This window comes from Malus domestica, chromosome 04 (assembly GCF_042453785.1).
Source record: "Malus domestica chromosome 04, GDT2T_hap1".
In the NCBI taxonomy this organism is placed as follows: Eukaryota; Viridiplantae; Streptophyta; class Magnoliopsida; order Rosales; family Rosaceae; genus Malus; species Malus domestica.
Window position 1 is genome coordinate 23,571,822 of NC_091664.1, and position 18,719 is coordinate 23,590,540.

Sequence of the window (18,719 nt, forward strand, 5' to 3'; positions counted from 1 at the left end):
GATAGGAAAAATACATCATAAAAATAAGAAAAGTAAATCACATCATTCTTGTGGGTTTTTACTCCTTGCTTTTGCTTTCTGCTTTTACTTTTCCAGCACACCTCTCTCTCTGTATCTGTCTCTGCGCTGCTATCCTGCATGTGCTCAGTAAAAAACCCAATCTTTCAGATTTTATTCTCTTCTCTCCTTTTGCTTTGCTTTTGCTTTTGTTTCTATCGTCTTTTCTCTTTTTCTTTTTTTTTTCTTTTGCTTTCTCAGAAAATGAAGATGCAGAGGATGGGTCATTGATCTCATCCAGCAGGTTGTCTGCAGCATACAAAGTATCTTTGATCTGCACTAGCTTCCCTGCAATTTGTCGAGGTACTGGGCTGATCATGGGCCCTCTTGATCAAGGGATGCAAAGAGTCGAGAATTTTCACCAGCCATTCCATATTCTTGAACTGTCTAAAGTAATTTTTGTCCCCGGTTTCCTCTACATGATTCCCACCGTCTAGTTCGACATGCTTAGAAGAGACTGAGGCGGTGGAGCCCATGGCGTATGAGGCAACGGAATTGAAGCCTTCCGTCTGCATCCCTTGAGCAAACCCGAATTGCTGCTGCTGTTTTCTCATAAAAAACTCTTGCCCTGGATCAGAAAACTGACCTTTTTGGATCTGATGGCGTATTTAGATCTGTACCTCGTGATCGCCACCCTGCCCTCCCTCAGGAGGAATAGTCCCTAGATTATCTGAGGGATAAACACGAATAGCAAGCAAATTCTGAGCATTGGGAAGCACTATATCAGTGACGTTAAGAGAATGCCTTTGAAACATCCCTCTTGGCAGGTCTTTTCTGTGCCCATTTAGATACACCTCAGCATAGTAATTGATTGCACAGAAATTCATATCCACAAATTGTGTGCTTGACAGATTACACCGAAAAGTTGTAAAGAGCCAAAATGTATAGTACTGTCTCCCGGAGTCAGAAATGATTAACTGGGTGTTGGATTCATGGTCGGAACCGCGAATAACTATTCTTCAACGACAACACTGATTTCACCCTTCTCGAGCAAGTCATAGAACGCCCTCACTTTCCTCTGCTCATTCCAGTGATGCATTTTCCACAGACTTCCACAAGCCAAAACAAGCACTGATCCATACAATATCTCTTTGACAACACTTGGACCTTTCAATGTGGCATGAGCAAACTTGTGACCTGCCATTTCGCTTGATCTGAGAACGAAGGGCTGCGACGAGAGAGAGCGACTGCGAATTCGAAATTGGGGCTTCATGTAAAGGTTGATCCTTTTCAAAAACATGACACAAATGAAACATCATCAAAAAGGGCGTCCCGCCTTTCCGAGAATTCAGCAAATTAACTAGAACAGCTCGCTCCTCCCTAATGGCTTTCCGGACCTCCATGAACGACCGCCTGCAAGTCCTCGGACCTTGAAACACTCTGTTGTTCCTCCCGACCACCTCGTTCTTCGAATATCCCGACATTTTCAGGAACTCTTTGCTCGCGAACACGATTGGGTGCCCAGAAATCCAAGGGTCAGTGATCGTGAAGCTATCGGGCAATTCCCCCAGAGCTTCCTGGACCCAGAGCAAGTAGCAGCTGATGAACGACTGCTCGATTAAACCCAGCTCTGATTCCATAGTCCCTATTCTCCAATCACTTCCACAAAACCTTCGCTGCAGTTCGATCAAGTCTCAATCCTATGTGGGCATTCGTAAAGTTAAAAAATTGGAGAAAACCCAGTTAAGAAAACGAGCAGAGCACGCAGAAATTCAAAGAATTTTATCAATCGGCGTCGCCCATTGATTACTGGGTGAGTTTTATGACATATGAAAAGTAAAGATAACAACTTTGATGAGCATTTCTTGCGAGAAAGTGAGCTTATACTGAAAGGGAACCCATCAGGATTTTCAAATTTGAAAATATCTTGTGTCTGCTTACCCATTTCTGGGTTTCTAGAGAGAGAGATGGGATTGGGATTTTGGTTTGGTGTTTATGCAGATTCACGGTGGATGTGAAAAATTGAGAGAGAACTGACATAACTTTTCATGTCGATTTCCACAGACGGCATCAAATGTTGATGCACAAAACCGGAGGTCTTGGAACAACGTAAATCCGACCATGAATCTGCAAGTAATGTAAATAACACAAGATGGATCGTGGTTCACCCCAAGGTTTTGGCTACGTCCACATTGATTATGTATTTATCTGAGAGGTTAGGGAAAAAACCTCTAAATATGAGAGGAGATGTGAGAGGGGTGAGAAGGCTCCAGAAATGGCATCCTCTAATTGTGAAGGTGAGGAGTCATTTTATAGAATAAGGGCTCCTCACTTATTACATATTTGCCCATTCCTTTATCCCATAATTACATTTAAGTCCCCTGAGTATTTGTACGAGGTCTAAATACGGAGGCCCTAAGTATGGTATAAACAAGATTCAATACATTCTGACATATGTGAATTCAATGGTATTTTAACAAAAGGAGGAAAAAGATATTTTATCACATTTATAGATGATTGTTCTAAGTTCACTTATGTTTATTTATTGTCTAATAAAGATGAAATTTTTGAGTGTTTTAAGCGTTATAAAGCTGACGTTGAAAACCAAAAGGGAAGGAAAATTAAATGCCTTAGTAGTGATAGAGGTGGTGAATATTTTTCACATGAATTTGATATTTTTTGTGAAGAGCATGGTGTTATACATCAAAGAACTACACCCTATACACCACAACAAAATGGCTTGGTAGAAAGGAAAAATAAGACACTCACTGAAATGATTAATTCTATGATGATTAATGTCAATTGTTGATGCACAAAACCGGAGGTCTTGGAACAACGTAAATCCGACCGTTAATCTGCATGAAATGTAAATAACACAAGAGTTATCATGGTTCACCCCAAGGTTTGGGCTACGTCCACATTGATTATGTATTTATTTGAGGGAGAGAGAGCTCTGAGAGTGAGAGCGTTGAGAGGGGGTGAGAGGGCCTAGGAATTGGCCTCCCTTAATTGTGAGGGTGAGGGGTCCTTTTATAGAATAAGGACTTCTCACTTATTACATATTTACCCCTTCCTTTATCACATAATTACATTTAAGTCCCCCGAGTATTTGTACGAGATCTAAATACGATGCCCTAAATATGGTATAAACAGTAGCCCCCCAAGTCTTCAGTCAAGAAAGTCTTTTGGCTGGAGACTTGAAATTCAGTCCATGTGTGGGCCAAAGTAACTAGATGTTGTCTTGAACTGATGTTCGATATGGGGCGGTACTCAATCTGAAATGATGCTCAACTAGAAGTAGCACATGCTGCGAGGCTGCTTGGCTCGTGGCTTATGTTGCCCTGGTTGGCTCGACTTATGGCGTTGAAGGTAAGGGAGTCCCTTTTATAGAATAAGGGCTCGCTTCTCAATACATAAGTGATGGGTTAGGAGTGATGCTCGCGACGAGGCGGTTGCTCAGCTGGCGGCGTTGCTCTCTAATGAAGGTGAGGGAGTCCCTTTTATAGAATAAGGGCTCGCTTTTCAATACATAAGTGATGGGCTAGGAGTGATGCTCGTGGCAAGCCGGTTGCTCAGCTGGCGGTGTTACTCTCTAATGAAGGTGAGGGAGTCCCTTTTATAAAATAAGGGATCGCTCCTCAATACATAAGTGATGGGCTAGGAATGATGCTGGCGGCGAAGCGGTTGCTCAGCTGGTGGCGTTGCTCTCTAATGAAGGTGAGGGAGTCCCTTTTATAAAATAAGGGATTGCTCCTTAATACATAAGTGATGGGCTAGGAGTGATGCTCGCGGCGAGACGGTTGCTCTCTAATAAAGGTGAGGGAGTCCCTTTTATAAAATAAGGGATCGCTCCTCAATACATAAATAATGGGCTAAGTCCCCCAAGTATTTTTCATGAGGCCCAGTTGAGGCCCAATATATGGTACATAATGTAGTCCCCCAAGTCTTCGGTCAATAGAGTCTGTTGGCTGGAGACTTCAAATTGAATCCATGTATGGGCCGAAGTGGCGGTTGTTCGGAGGTGGTATTTGTATACCCTGCACTAAAGCTTTTGTAGGTGAAGCTTTGCAAGTGAAACTTTGAAGCTGGAGCTCTGTAAATAAAGCTTTTGAAGCCAGAGCTTTTGTAAATGAAGCTTTTGAAGCTAGAGCTCTGTAAATGAAGCTTTGAAGCTAGAGCTTTGTAAATGAAGCTTTTGAAGCTGATTGACATGAGTGATGCTCATGAATGTATATGTTGGTTGACATGAGTGATGCTCATAGATGTTGTCATGAGTGATGCTCATGAATGTTGACATGAGTGATGCTCATGAATGTTTATGTATGATTGATATGAGTGATGCTCATGAATGTTTATGTATGATTGACATGAGTAGTGCTCATGCTCATAAAGATGAGTTCCTTCTTCACCTGGTTGGTGGTATGAGTGGCAAGTTGCCAAATGATATTAGAGTACAGGTTGTACATTTCATCACCGGATTGGTGGCATGAATGGCTAGTTGCCAAATGATATTAGAGTACGGGTTGTACATTTCATCACCTAGTTGGTGGTAATAGCGGCAGGTTGCCGAATAATTTTGGAGTACTAGGCGTTTAATCACCTGGTTGGTGATAATAGAGGCAGGTTGCCGAATAATTGTGGAGTATTGGGCGTACTTTTGATCACCTGGTTAGTGGTAATAGCGGCAGGTTGCCGAATAATTATGGAGTACTGAGCGTACTTTTGATCACCTGGTTGGTGATAATAGAGGCAGGTTGCCGAATAATTGTGGAGTACTGGGCGTACTTTTGATCACCTGGTTGGTGCTATTTTGGGCCTAATGGCCTTCGCCCTCCACACAACATTTCAGCCCATTTATTTTGGGTTTTGCCGTTTTTTTTTTTTTTTTTTTTTTTACCCTTTGATGAGGTTTATACAGATATTTCTGAAAGATACGAAAAATAAATTACATCATTCAAAAATAAAGGTTTCGACAGTTGCAGATCGTTGGTGCGTACTACACTTACTGCGTACTAGGCATCTCTTTCTGTCTCTCTGTCATGCATGTGCACCCAATTAATCATTAATCTCTTCTTTACCATTTCTCGCTTACCACTTGCGGTCCTGCTCATTCAAATCATAATCTCTCAGATTTTATTCTCTTTTCTGCTTTGCTCTTTTTTCTTTTGCTTTCTCTTGTTCTTTTTTTCCACCGCTTCTTATTTTTGCTTTTGCTTTCTCCAGACATCTTCTTTTTCTTTTCTTTTTCTTTTGCGTTGTCCCCCATGTGCTCCCTTATGCTTCTCCTCGCTGGCCTCCACATGCGTGCTTCATCAGTTGCAAAGAAATCCCAGAAGGGGAATATTCTGATCTCAGCGTGAACCCCGCCACCAGGCTCGGATCAATCTCCGTCTTGATCCTCACATTCTTCACCCCCGTCAGCTATCCGTCCATGAAAGTTCAGATCTCTGGCCACGTACCCTTTTGAAATCGGACCTCCAATTGAGCTGCAATGGCCGGATTCTTGGTCTTGGTGGCGGCGGCGTTGGTGGGTATGTGCATTGATGGCAGTTGGGTGGGGGAGACGGGTCGGGAGGCTCCGGGAACGACGGCGAGGAAGGTGCACACGCTGTTCCCGGTGGAGTGCCAGAACAACTTCGACTGGCAGACTGTCGGGTTGATGCACAGCTACCGGAAAGCCCGGCAACCTGGTCCGATTACCCGGCTCCTCAGCTGCACCGACGACGAGAAGAAGTAGTACAAAGGGATGCATTTGGCTCCCACTTTTGAGGTTTCTTCCATGAGCAGACACCCAAAAACTGGCGACTGGTACCCTGCAATTAACAAACCAGCTGGAGTTGTGCACTGGCTTAAGCACAGTAAGGAGGCTGAGAATGTTGATTGGGTTGTGATTCCGGATGTTGACATGATTATCCGCGAGCCGATTGTTCATTAGGAACTTGGTGCTGAGAAAGGCAAGCCTATTGCAGCATACTATGGGTACTTGGTTGGACGCGATAATCTTCTCGCTCGACTGCACACAAAGCACCCTAAACTCTGTGATAAAGTTGGTGGGCTTTTGGCCATGCATATAGATGATCTTCGAGCATTGGCACCCGTGTGGCTTTCAAAAACAGAAGAAGTGCAGGAAGATAGAGCTCACTGGACAACTAATATAACTGGTGACATCTATGGGAAAGGATGGATCAGTGAGATGTATGGATATTCTTTTGGTGCAGCAGAGGTAGGTCTTCAGCACAAAATAAATAATAACTTGATGATCTACCCAGGCTATACTCCACAAGAGGGTGTTGTTGGGTTAAGAAAGGTTGTCTTTGTTTGCGGTGGCCATCGTAGACAAGAACTAAGCAGATTGGACTGAAAAACGATTTGTTTAAGCTTCTTAAGGGTTTTGTGACAAGACTGATGCTCATGCGACCAATTATTCTCTCTCTCTCTCTGTGTATTATTTTTCTCTCTAGAGAGCAGAGAGATGGTGGAGTTTGGGAGTTATCTTGATGTGGTAGAGGAACAAAGGACGGACACTGAGGCTTTGGGCTCTTGGGTTTTTACAGATTCACAGTGGTGAGATGAAAAAATGAAAGAGAACCGACGTAGCTTTTCGTGTCGTTTCCCACAGACGGCGCCAAATGTTGATGCATAAAATCGGAGGTCTTGGAACAACGTAAATTCGACCGTGAATCTGCATGAAATGTAAATAACACAAGAGTTATCGTGGTTCATCCCAAGGTTTGGGCTACGTCCACCACACTGATTATGTATTTAGGGAGAGAGAGCTCTAAGAGTGAGAGCGTTGAGAGGGGGTGAGAGGGCCTAGGAATTGGCCTCCCTTAATTGTGAAGGTGATGGGTCCTTTTATAGAATAAGGACTCCTCACTTATTACATATTTGCCCATTCCTTTATCACATAATTACATTTAAGTCCCCCGAGTATTTGTACGAGATTTAAATATGATGCCCTAAATATGGTATAAACACCAATACTCCAAAATATTTATGGGGTGAAGCATTGTTTACTGCATGCCATATACACAATAGAATTACATCTACAAAGACTCATGTGTCACCATATGAAATTGGAAAGGAAGAAAACCAAATTTGTCATATTTGAGAGTATGGGGTTGTGTAGCCTTTTACAAGGCACTGGACCCTACGAGATCCGAGTTGAGTCCAAGAGGAATTAAAAGCATATTTGTAGGATATGCAGAAACTTCAAAGGCATATAGGTTGCTTAATTTAGACACAAATACAATAGTTGAGTCTAGAGATGTCGAATTTATAGAAAATAAATTTTATAACGACTACTCAATGTTTGGAAACGAGAATGATCAAGCACCTTTCTCTAATCCGGCTACTAGTCATTCTCAAGGTGAGAAAAGAAAATAGTTTGAAACTGTTAATGAACCAAGAAAAAGCCAAAGAGTCAGAAAAGAAAAGACTCTAGGCTCTGATTTTATTTCATCTCAATCTATTGTATTTTTAGTCGAAGGAAATAGAAAAAAGGTTCTTAAAAAATACCCATACTGTTAAATGTTGAGGATGATCCTAAAAGTGTAAGCTAAGCAATGACTTCAAGAGATGCAGCCTTTTGGAAAAAGGCTATACATGATGAATTTGAATCATTAATATCTAATCAAACATGGGTTTTAGTAGACTTGCCCCAAGGATAAAAAACAATAGGTTGTAAGTGGGTATTTAGAAGAAAATACAATACAAACGAGTCTATTCAAACATTTAAAGCCAGGCTGGTTGCCAAGGGTTTTAAATAGAAAAAGAGAACAGACTATTTCGATACATATGCACTAGTAGCTAGGCTCACATCAATTAGAATATTGTTTGCATTTGCATCTTTATATAATTTGCATGTGCATCAATTGGATGTGAAAACAACATTTTTAAATGACAATTTGGATGAAGAAGTCTACATGGAACAACCAGAAAGGTTTATTCTCCCTGGGAATGAAAAAAAAGGTTTGTAAATTAGTAAAGTCGTTATATGGATTGAAGCAACCACCAAAACAATAGCATGAAAAGTTTGATTTTGTCATTTTATCATATGGATTTAGATATAATAGTGCTGATAAATGTATATACTCTAAATTCACAAATGATTATGGTGTTGTTATATGTTTATATGTCAACGACTTGCTAATTTTTGGTACAAACATGAAAGGTGTATCTGAAACTAAAGAGTATCTAAATTCAAAATTTAAGATGAAGGACTTGAATGAAGTAGATACTATCTTAGGAATTAAAGTAAAGAAGCATAGTAGGGGTTACGTTTTGTGTCAGTCACATTATATAGAAAAATTGTTTCTTAAGTTTAAGCATCTACAAATAAAATAAGCAAATACCCCTTATGACCCTAGTGAAACTTTGTTTAATAATTCTGGTAGGTCCGTTGCACAGTTTGAGTATGCTAGTGTAATCAGAAGTTTAATGTATGTCATGCATTGTACCAGGCCAAATATCGCATTTGCAGTAAGCAAACTTTCTAGATACATTAGTCATCCAGGTACTACTCATTGGAAAGCAATAAATAGAATTTTTAATTATCTTAAAAGAATTATTAACCTGAGTTTAACTTACTATGAGTTTCTAGCAGTACTTGAATGATATTCAGATGCAAGTTGGATAACAAGTGTTAATGATAATAAGTCTACATCAAGGTGGATTTTTACAATTGACGAAGGAGCAATTTCTTGGGCTTCGAAGAAGCAAACATGTATAACACATTTAACTATGGAATTTTAATTTATAGCATTAGCGGCAGCAAGTAAAGAAGCGAAATGGATTAGAAATTTGTTATTGGAAATAGAGTTGTGACCATAACCAATGTCATCCATTTCTTTATACTGTGATAGTGAGGCTACTTTGTCTGGAGCATACAATAAGATATACAATGGAAAGTCTAGACATATTAGCTTGAGACATGAATATGTCAAGCAATTAATAACTGATGGAGTTATTAATATTGTTTATGTTAAATCAAGTAATAACTTGGCGGATCCGTTAATGAAAACACTTTCAAGAGCTTTGGTAGTTAGTACATCTAGTGGAATGGGGCTAAAACCCTTTACTGAAAATTAGCCACTAATAATGGTAACCCGACTTTATCTAGAACATCACTAGTTTAAAAGTTTAATAGGTAATAACAAGTTATTGATAAGTGGTTGTGAAAGCATTGAAAATTAATATATAGCTCATTCCAGGATGATCAGTGCAAGTCTGCTACGTTTAGGAGGATGAGTTTTATCTCTTAATGAGAGCGAGTGCCATCCATGGACTCGTGAATGATGAATTGACCGCTCACGCTCCACTGCTGGGTTGCTTCTGCTGTGTGCTGTACAACCTTAAGAAGCTTACCGATGAGGATTGAGAAAAGGTCAACAGCTACTCAAGAGGCCGACGATGATTTGAAATCCCTACCTAGTTTGTTTTCCCCTTTAATTAGGACTTGTTTTTAATTACCAGATTATAAGGTCAACTATTTCTACTTATATTTTTGATAGGATGTTTCGTCTTGTTTGGATTGGATGTACGAATTTGTTACATATTTATAGCAAGAGAATAAGAAGATGCAAAATATTTGTGTTTATTTTGTATTTCTAGTTCAAGGCTTTTGTCAGACGCACCATGTCATTAGCTGCCTCTAATTTGTGCACGTCTGTTGCAGCGGGAGGCAACTCCGGCAGCAGCAAAGCGTTTTGTCGGTGTGGCAAAGGGTGCGAATGTGTCATCACTAGGACCGAAGGACCGGATGCTGGCAAGGCCTTCTTCAGCTGTGGTGTAAATTGCACCTGTGGCATGTATGTCAATCAGCGTAGGGACAAACTAATCTAAATTATTTACAGTTTACAAGTACAAGGAACAATACTTGGCTCAGGATTCCTTTCAATGACGATGTGACAACAATTTACTGTACAATCGTTATAATCAGAGTTGTTCATTCTTTTTATGACCTTAAATATTGATGTCCCGTTGTTACTGAAAGAGGAATGACTCCTATGTAAGGAGCCAAGCAGTGTCCGTAAATTAGTTCATCTATGGTCCTGACGATAATGCCTAATTCTTTGACAGTTATGAAGACGGGATGGTGACAGAGGAGGCCATGACGGTGAAGGAGGAGGTAGAAAATTTTGGTGCAAACGAAGCGCACTGCGAGTGTGCAGGCGAAGGCTAGAAATGTGTCATCTCCAAGGTTGAACCTGAAGGACCTGATGCTGGCAAGAGCTCCTTCATCGAATGTGCTAGTAGTTGCAGCTTTGTGACTGATAGCTATAGGGCGCACCAAGAAAGTGCTTATGTAATGGGTTGAACCCTAAACCCTAAATTATAGCTTGTAGAAATTAAACCCCCTACCCCATGCATGCTTGATATTAAATTATTAATGGCCTGGTAAACATGCATATGCATGTTCGATTCTGTTTGTGTTTCCTATACAAATAATCAGTTCATGTTTGGAGAACGCTGTTTTGCTGAAGCGTTGAAATGTGCTGATTCAATTAACAGTGCTGTAATATATTGGATAAAAGCTGTTGATTTTTCAAATAACCAAATTAATTTCACTTGTGTACAAGAAAATAAAGATAATTGAAGGTGAGAAATACAAGGCGTCAAGCCTTGAATTCTTGAAATCCTAATTAAATAACTGAACCCTTCATATTTGATAATTCTCTATAATCTAGACATGTATATATAATTATAATGATATACACCAACACTTACACCATGAAATCGACCATGGAGATCAAGCAAGAAATGACGTTTTCTCAACCCGTCCATTTTTTCTGTCTAAAGAACAACTGGTTTTTATATATCAAAGTATCAACGTTGCATAAATTCTCAATTTTTACGTTTAGATTCTCAAGGGCATCATTTGGTATATCGATCACTTCTTATATTTTGAGACGGATTCGAAGACACGGATTCGAAGAGTGTACCATCCTTTCTTGCATACTGTGACGACCTTCCCTCCTTGTGTGATGAACACCTTCTTCATTTTCTTAGTTTTTTGCTTAACCTGCTCCGTCAGTTCTGCCATCTAATTCAAAACAAGTATTGAATGAGATCGACGGGAAAGTAGGCAATATTTTTTTACCAAAATATATGATATTAATCGCAGCTTTTTTAGAACATATATAGCTTGCTACTTGCCACCTTAACCTTTCTAAATTAGCAAACCGAGTTTTCTTAAAATAGTTGACATGGGAAATTAGTTGATGCCCTGGATAGTTGGGTTGTTTTTTTTGGTTGACTACGTTTTTTATATGCCAGAAAGTTTAATGGGAGCGGAGGCTACTACATCCCAAGACCAGGCATACCACAATCTTTTTTTAGGACTTACAACGGGTTTTGTGTCCCCTTTGTTGCTTTTTCAGATCGCCTACCAACACAAGATTGCTGGCAGCCGAATGCGAACCTTAGTGGGCAACACACAAGGCTGGGACCTTACTAACTAAACCAATATGTGTTGACTTTGGTTGACTACTTTGCATAAGTGTCATTGCTTCAAAACGCTAATATAAGTTATAACTAAAACGGTATTAAAAAAAAAAGTTAAAAAGTGTTTCTGTAACGAAACTTATGTGTGTTCTCTTGCTTTTGAAATGGTAGGCCAAAAGAGGAAAAGTAAAAATGTTAGGATACTTCTTTAGTCTAAACAGCAACAAAAAATAAGATCAATAATGCAGAAATACAACATTTCCATGTGTAACACAGAACATTTTGACAAGGATTGTCAGCAGCATTATTGCTGACTTATGCTTCGTTCAATCAATTTCTATCTCCCAACGTTGACGTTTTAAAATCCATTAACGATAAATTTTTATATGCATCAGCAACTTAGATAGACCGGACATACTTTTACAGTAACACCTCAATCTAATAACACAATAGTATGTGCAATATCATTTCACATTATATTGTGTTATCAAACCGGCACGCCACTATAGTTGTGTACGACTTCATCTAACTCCTCCTCATATGTTACAAACTTTTATGGTACATATTGTCAGATGACAATAATATTTGGGGTGTGATATCTACACACCTTCTTTTATTTCTCTCATACCTCTTGTTAATTTCTGTTATTTGATCTTTTTTAATTCACTAGATCTGACAGCTGCAAATTAAGCACACCCCGTAGTATTTTATGTATCATTCAAGAGCCATGGTTTCAAACACACCCCATAAAATTGGTAGACGCCGAAAACTTTGAGGTTCCAAAATGAAGATGTGAATAGAATGCTGGATAAATTATAAATGTATACTGCAACTGCAACCTCACTCATTATAAATTAATCAGAGATAGATACTGAACAATGAAATGATGGGAGGTTTTCGATCCTACGACCATCTACAAACTAAGATTCTAAAATCATGTTACACGAATTATTGCACCTTAAAAGTACAAGTTGTTATGGAATAAGCCAATTGAAAAGGAAGACGGCATACGCGAATCTGGTTTCTTGTCCTCCAAGCTATATCTTGAGGTTGGTTCGGACTCGGTACCACCCTTTTTTCCAGACGCCAACAACCTTCCATCCTTGTTGCTCGAAGAAGGACCGAAGATCTCGACTCCTTTCCCTCATTTGTTTACGTCGTTCTTCCGTATTGAAAACTACAATTCTCGAATCGAATCGATTTAAATGGCGAATTTCTTTGCTCCCTTCACTTATGATTTCGCTTTAATTTGCCTATGGCTATATATGTGGATGGTAGAACTTTCCTTGCCCTAATTAGTAGATTCAGTTTTGTTGGAAGCTCGTTCACTGGTTTGCTCATTTAGTATGTAGAGGAGAAGGTTCGAGCCGTTTTCTCCGTTTGGTTAGGTGGCTTGGAGAATGGAGGCTCTTATTTTACTGAAAATTCCTTAACAAACAATTTAGTTGGGCATCATAGCTCCAACTTGTTTCATTGATTTAATAGGTAAAACCATTTTTTATCCACTAATACAAATTACAGTACTCTTTTTTTTGGGGAAGTAATTTAGCGTGTTTCTAGACACTAACTTCGAAATGTGTTCAGTCATTTTAAAGAAAATTAACTTTGATGGTAAAACTGTTAAAGTTTTGAAGAGACGGGTTTCCATTATTAATAGCATTGATATTGTTAGTACTTAATCATCCGTGCAATCAATAGGTGTGTAATTTTTATGCAAAAGACTCAATGCAATTAGAAATGAAAACATTTAACATAAGTTATGGGTTATTTCGTAAGATTGCCAAAGTGAGACCTTTTGCTTTATTCGACAAAACACTAACTCATTTAACTTACAATGAAAGTTCATTTTAGAGAAACTAATACGCAAAGTCTATCACATTTATTTTATAAAGAAAATATAATAATATAATTTGTATAATCCTTGCATGTGGGTCTCATCTCTTTCATTGACTATGACTAATCAACTATCACATGTCTCTTTTCTATAAAAATAACATAAATATTACTTTTACCGCATATTTGTACCGTCATTGTATCATCTTCTAATAGAGATAAGACTCACATAAGTCGACGGACCTATATCTCTAAAAATAGATGGTAAGTGTAGCATACTTTAAAAACAAAAGAGAAATCTACATTTGAGCGCACTATCCAATTCAGCATTCGACGACTACTACAAGTCAACTTTTGACGTCAAATTGTAGTAGTCGTCGGAGTTGGAGTTGGAGGTGTGTGAGGGTGGGAACTGACCTTATTTGGCGCCAACTGATTGGCTGGTAGAAACACAAGTTTAAGAGCATTTTCAAAAGAAACATCACGAAGTCATTATCAGCAATAACAATACAAATGATAATATTAATATTTTCAAATGAAATGTCAATTTTTATGTGACATGACATGGATTGGCAGCAAAATGGTTGCTGTAAAAGTTGACTTCAAATCTATTGTATCTAAAAAATTATTTATTACTTTGGAAATGCTCTAAAACACCGAATTGGATCTTGGTGTCCAGAGTCTAAGGAAAAACTAATCTTGACAACACAAATTGAATCCAGCGGTCTATATTAATTCATTTTTTTAGCCTACCACACATAAACCAACCGCTCTGATTTCTGATTTCTTTTGTACATCAATCAATGGTCCAGATGGATTTTCCCTTGGCTAGGACAAGGTCGGTAGCGGATCCAATTCACTAAAACACCAGAAAAAACCGTCACCCTTCGCAGCTACCAGTCCTTCGGAGAAGAAGAAAGACTGATTGGTGAGTGGACCAGTTACTCACCCGCGCCTCCTCCCCTCCATGGACCTTCTTCCTCAGACCTCCACAGGTGCGTTACCTTTCCCTCTCTCTTTGCAATGGAAGACCAACCGTCGTCTTCATCCTCCTCCGCCTCCTCATCTTCTTCTTCTGCTGCTGCTTCGACCAGTACGGACACTTCGGGCGGTGCTGCTGCTTCTGTCGCTACGACGTCGTCTTCGAACGCTTCACAGGTGCGGGAAGAGGAGGACGATGACAATCGGTACCAGCAACACAACCATTTCCGGCATCCGGAGCTGGAGCAAAACCACGAAATGGGCACTTTGTACGGTGGAAATGTGCCCGCGTTAGATGAGGTGTCGACGGTGATTACGGATGACACGTGGTCCTGCATCATCGTCCTCCTCACCTTCTGGTTCTTCGGTTTGTATCCATTTGTCAAATTATCTGTATCAAGTTTTTATGGTTAATTAATTATTTGATTATCCATAATTTGATGGTAATTGGATGTTTCAGTGTCGTTGACTTTGATTTTGGGAGTTTACGGGTCTTCGAGTTTGGAACTTGGCCCTAATACTTCAATTCTTCTGCAACCTAACCCATTTTTTGTGCAGTCCATAAAGGTAGATTTTTGCACTAACTTTACCATTTTCCATTTTTTACTGAAATGCCTGCTTTTTTGTGCTGTTTGGCAATCTGGGTCGGTTTTTGTTTGGTCTTTGTTAGGTACAAGAGCTGAATGCATCAAATCCCGGGCCTGTACTATATGGTTTCTACAGTACTCCACCTCTTGATACTGCCACCATTTGGTCCGAAATGCGTACTGTCTCGGTTCCAGCTGATTCTCATACGGCAAGTTTGCATTCTGTCGCGAGAATTTTTAAAATCTTTTTTGAGCATGTGTTAGGATTAGGATGATAATTCGTTGTGCTTCTTCTTCAGGACTGGATATATTACCTAAATGCAGGGTCTCAAATAAGTATATCATACAGCGTGAACTCTCCGAGCTCATCTGTTTTTCTTATTATTGCTCAAGGTATATAACCTACATTTCCTTTTCTCTCCCATGCAAAATGCTCCTCATTTTAGAAATATTCATGCTTGTTTGTATCTATACTTTATAGTAAGTTTGAGTATGTTTTGGTTAGTGTAACGGGCTGCTGAGGAAAGTGGAATACCAATTGATTAGTTTCGTGATGGCTGCTATGCAGTCATCGACCCTTCGCTCAAATTCCTGGGTATATACCTAGAAATACTGTTTTATAGATAGCAAGCCACATTAGTGAGTGAAGACTGCAGACCAACTTTTTAACTGAAGTCATAATTAGCCACTTACCGGACCTATTATTCTTACTACATTTCTCCGATTTCTTTTTCTGTGGTGTCTTTGTGCATTATTTGAAAAATAAGAATTTCTGCAGTTGTCCATGCATTTTTCTTTATTGCAAAGTTTATTCGACCTCCATAGCATTCTGAAGCTAGAACGTTGTAGGTCAAGAAGGCCTTGCTCAGTGGCTCGAAGAACCAACATACCCTAATACTACTTTATCGTGGAACCTCATTCATGGTGAGACGAAGTGTGGAATATGATCTTATTGTCGTCTCAACACAATCGTACTATACTAATGTCAGGAATTGCTTCCTCACAGGTAGTGGTATGATTGAGCAGGACCTATCAAAGTCTTCTACCTACTATGTTTCTGTGGGTAACATGAACGCAGATGTTGTGGAGGTAATTGTGGAACATGTAGAATAAATTATAACCTAGGAATTAATGCAGATGTTATTATGGTCTGTACTCATCCGATTAAAATATTGGGAAATGGTACTTATGAGATTAATACAATCCTTGTTGCTGTAACCATGGGCTGTTACAGTGGTTATTGGCATTAACCGCAGCATACTGCTACAGTGAGTAACAGGTTGAGTGAGAGTAAGAATGCAAAACCTTATTTTGCGCTAGACATAGATCCTGATTTGTTGGTCTTGAGAGTATCCCTCACAAGGGTCTCTATTTTCCCCTTTTCCTAATGCTGTTATAGCTCACATTAAAGAATATTGTTGCTGGTCTGATGTTGATTTGTTACCCATTCACGCTATTCACTTGTGTTCCTCTTGACGTTGAACAGGTGCAATTAAACTTCACAATGAATGCTTTAGTGTATAATACAACTACGGCTTATTCCAAATGTACTTTCATGGATGAATCCTGTACTTTGAAAATTTTGTTTCCGGAGGGAAATGTGGCTGTGTTGACCACTCCTGGTACAGAGCAGGTAAAACTAATCTAGCGGATTATCAAATAAATAGGTCATGCTGGAAGTTGGTACTCTTTCTTCTTACGTTTTTTTGGTTTCCTCAGGATACTCCTATGGCAAACCAGTATGTCAAACTATCATATGGGCCAAGATGGACCACATATATCGTTGGTATAGGTAGGCTCATTTTCTTATTTCTTTTCATAATGTAACCTTTGTCTATTAATCTATATCATATTTAATTATTTTAGCCTGTGTAGGTGGGATGACTGTGCTCATGTTGTTGGCCTTCAACTTCTTAAACAAGTACCGATTTACCAATGAAGATGGAATAAGAGTACAACATGATGAGTTCAGATCTGAGAGAGCCCCATTGCTTTCCTACAAAGATGATGATCAATCAAGTTGGGGCTCATCTTATGATTCTGCCTCAAACGATGAGGGGGATCTTGAAGACTTTCTGGCTGGAGAAGGGAAGTCGTCAAGAGATGGTGAAAGTAATAACACTCGTCGTCTTTGCGCAATCTGCTTTGATGCTCCCAGGGACTGCTTTTTCCTTCCCTGCGGGCATTGTGTGGCTTGTTTTGAGTGTGCAACAAGGTATTTTTCTCAATCGTTTATAACTTTCTATAGTCATATCTAACTGCGAAGTTGCTCTGTGCTATACCCTGCAACAATTTCACAAACTAGTTATGTCAGTTGGCGAGGCCAATGCCCATTAGGCTATCCAAGGTTCTGATTTCATACAAGGTTCATCCAGTAAGCTTCTAGAATACTAGTGAACTGTGTTCCACGCGTCATATTTGTCCTGTTTATCTGTTTCAGATCCAATTTAGTGATTGATTACATTTTTCAATTTTTCACAGGATTGCGGAGGCAGCTGCTACTTGTCCAGTTTGTCGGAGGAACATAAAGAAGGTGAGGAAGATCTTTACAGTTTAAGTAATTCAACCTCCTTGTAATGCTGGTGTGCGCCATTCTTTACTACTTGTCAATATAAATGATCAGAGCTAAATTTAGATGGTTACCTACTTACCTGGGTAGTTTCTGAGTGCGGATTAAAAAAGGCCATGCCCTGTCGTTTTACAACGGCTTACCCATATGTATTATTATTTCCGGGTATAGAGAGCCTCGATACGCCTAAATAGGATAAAGAATTCAAATTTCTCGATTCTTTTCTTTCCCACGTTGTAGGTTGGGTTAAGTTATTTGATTTTGAGCTGTAATCTTCAACGATAATAATGTTGTTGATGTATATTGTTTGTTCAACCCCTTTTCAGACTGCTCTACAAATTTATGCATCTTATTTTGTGTGATTGAACTCAATTTGTCACTAGACCTCGTTAAGGTAGGGAAAAAGAACTGGTTGTAAAACCGGGTTCATGAATGTTTGTTCCCCAGTTTAATCTCCTCCTGTTTAGGTGTTTGAGAAGGCTGATGTGTTGGCCGGGACAATGTTGCTCGTCTGTTTGTACCCAAGTTTGATCGTTTCCTGTCTACGTGTATATGTAGGGTTTGGACAGTTGGTCAGAATAATGTGCTTTTGTTTCGTTTCTGGGTGAGACCCTCTCTCATAAATTAGAACTAGAGCAGCCTGCTCAAACAAAATCACAAGCAACACGGGCATCTTACATTTCGAGGTTTGCTCACCCGTGCACCTGGATTGTGTGCACGGTGTATTGACAATGTATCTCCACTATAGTGTATCATCATTATATTGGATGGATACATTCGCAAAACGTACGCACAATGGCCCATTAGTAACGGAATATATTCATTGCTAATTGGTAAACAGTTAGAAATATCTAAGATGAATTGCATTGATGAAAGTCAGGTCATCTCCAATGGGGAGAGCTAAAGGTCTAAAGGTCAAAAAATGATATGATTTGTCCAAAAATTCATTTCCAACCGATGACTAGGCTATAATTTTATAAAGCTCACCAGACTATTATTTGGCCAAATGGGCATTAGGTTGGCCAAATGTAGCCTTTCTCTTAGCCCTTTTTTGGGGCTCAACTCTTCAGTTGCAATAATTAATTCAAATTGATCGACTAGATTTGAAAATTTTCAACGGTAGTTTAATTAAATTAACCAATAAGTAAAGTATAAACTTAAAACTAATAAATTATTGAGGCAACTATGTTTAGCCCATTCGGTTAGAGATGGTATATGAATATGGGTATGACAATGTTAAATTAAAAATATTTTTTGCAGGGTTATGTTTAGCCATTTCGGTTGGAGATGACCTAAAAGGCTTAAAA

The 18,719-nt window shown here is 39.3% G+C and overlaps 2 protein-coding genes across 2 annotated transcripts; one reads left to right on the forward strand and one right to left on the reverse strand.

Moving 5' to 3' along the window:
- Window positions 1-971: 971 nt before the first annotated feature.
- LOC103408448 (probable cytochrome c oxidase subunit 5C-3) lies at window positions 972-1,285 on the reverse strand. The gene has a single exon (XM_008347301.3). The coding sequence runs from the start codon at window positions 1,268-1,270 to the stop codon at window positions 1,010-1,012; it is 261 nt and encodes an 86-aa protein (XP_008345523.1). The 5' UTR covers window positions 1,271-1,285; the 3' UTR covers window positions 972-1,009.
- A 12,984-nt stretch (window positions 1,286-14,269) lies between these two features.
- On the forward strand, window positions 14,270-17,730 carry LOC103433605 (E3 ubiquitin-protein ligase APD2). Its single transcript, XM_008371873.4, has 10 exons — window positions 14,270-14,623; window positions 14,717-14,823; window positions 14,927-15,052; window positions 15,143-15,236; window positions 15,693-15,767; window positions 15,850-15,932; window positions 16,330-16,476; window positions 16,563-16,635; window positions 16,719-17,058; window positions 17,325-17,730. Exons 1-10 carry the CDS (start codon window positions 14,299-14,301, stop codon window positions 17,398-17,400), a joined length of 1,446 nt encoding a protein of 481 aa, XP_008370095.2. The 5' UTR covers window positions 14,270-14,298; the 3' UTR covers window positions 17,401-17,730.
- Window positions 17,731-18,719: the final 989 nt, after the last annotated feature.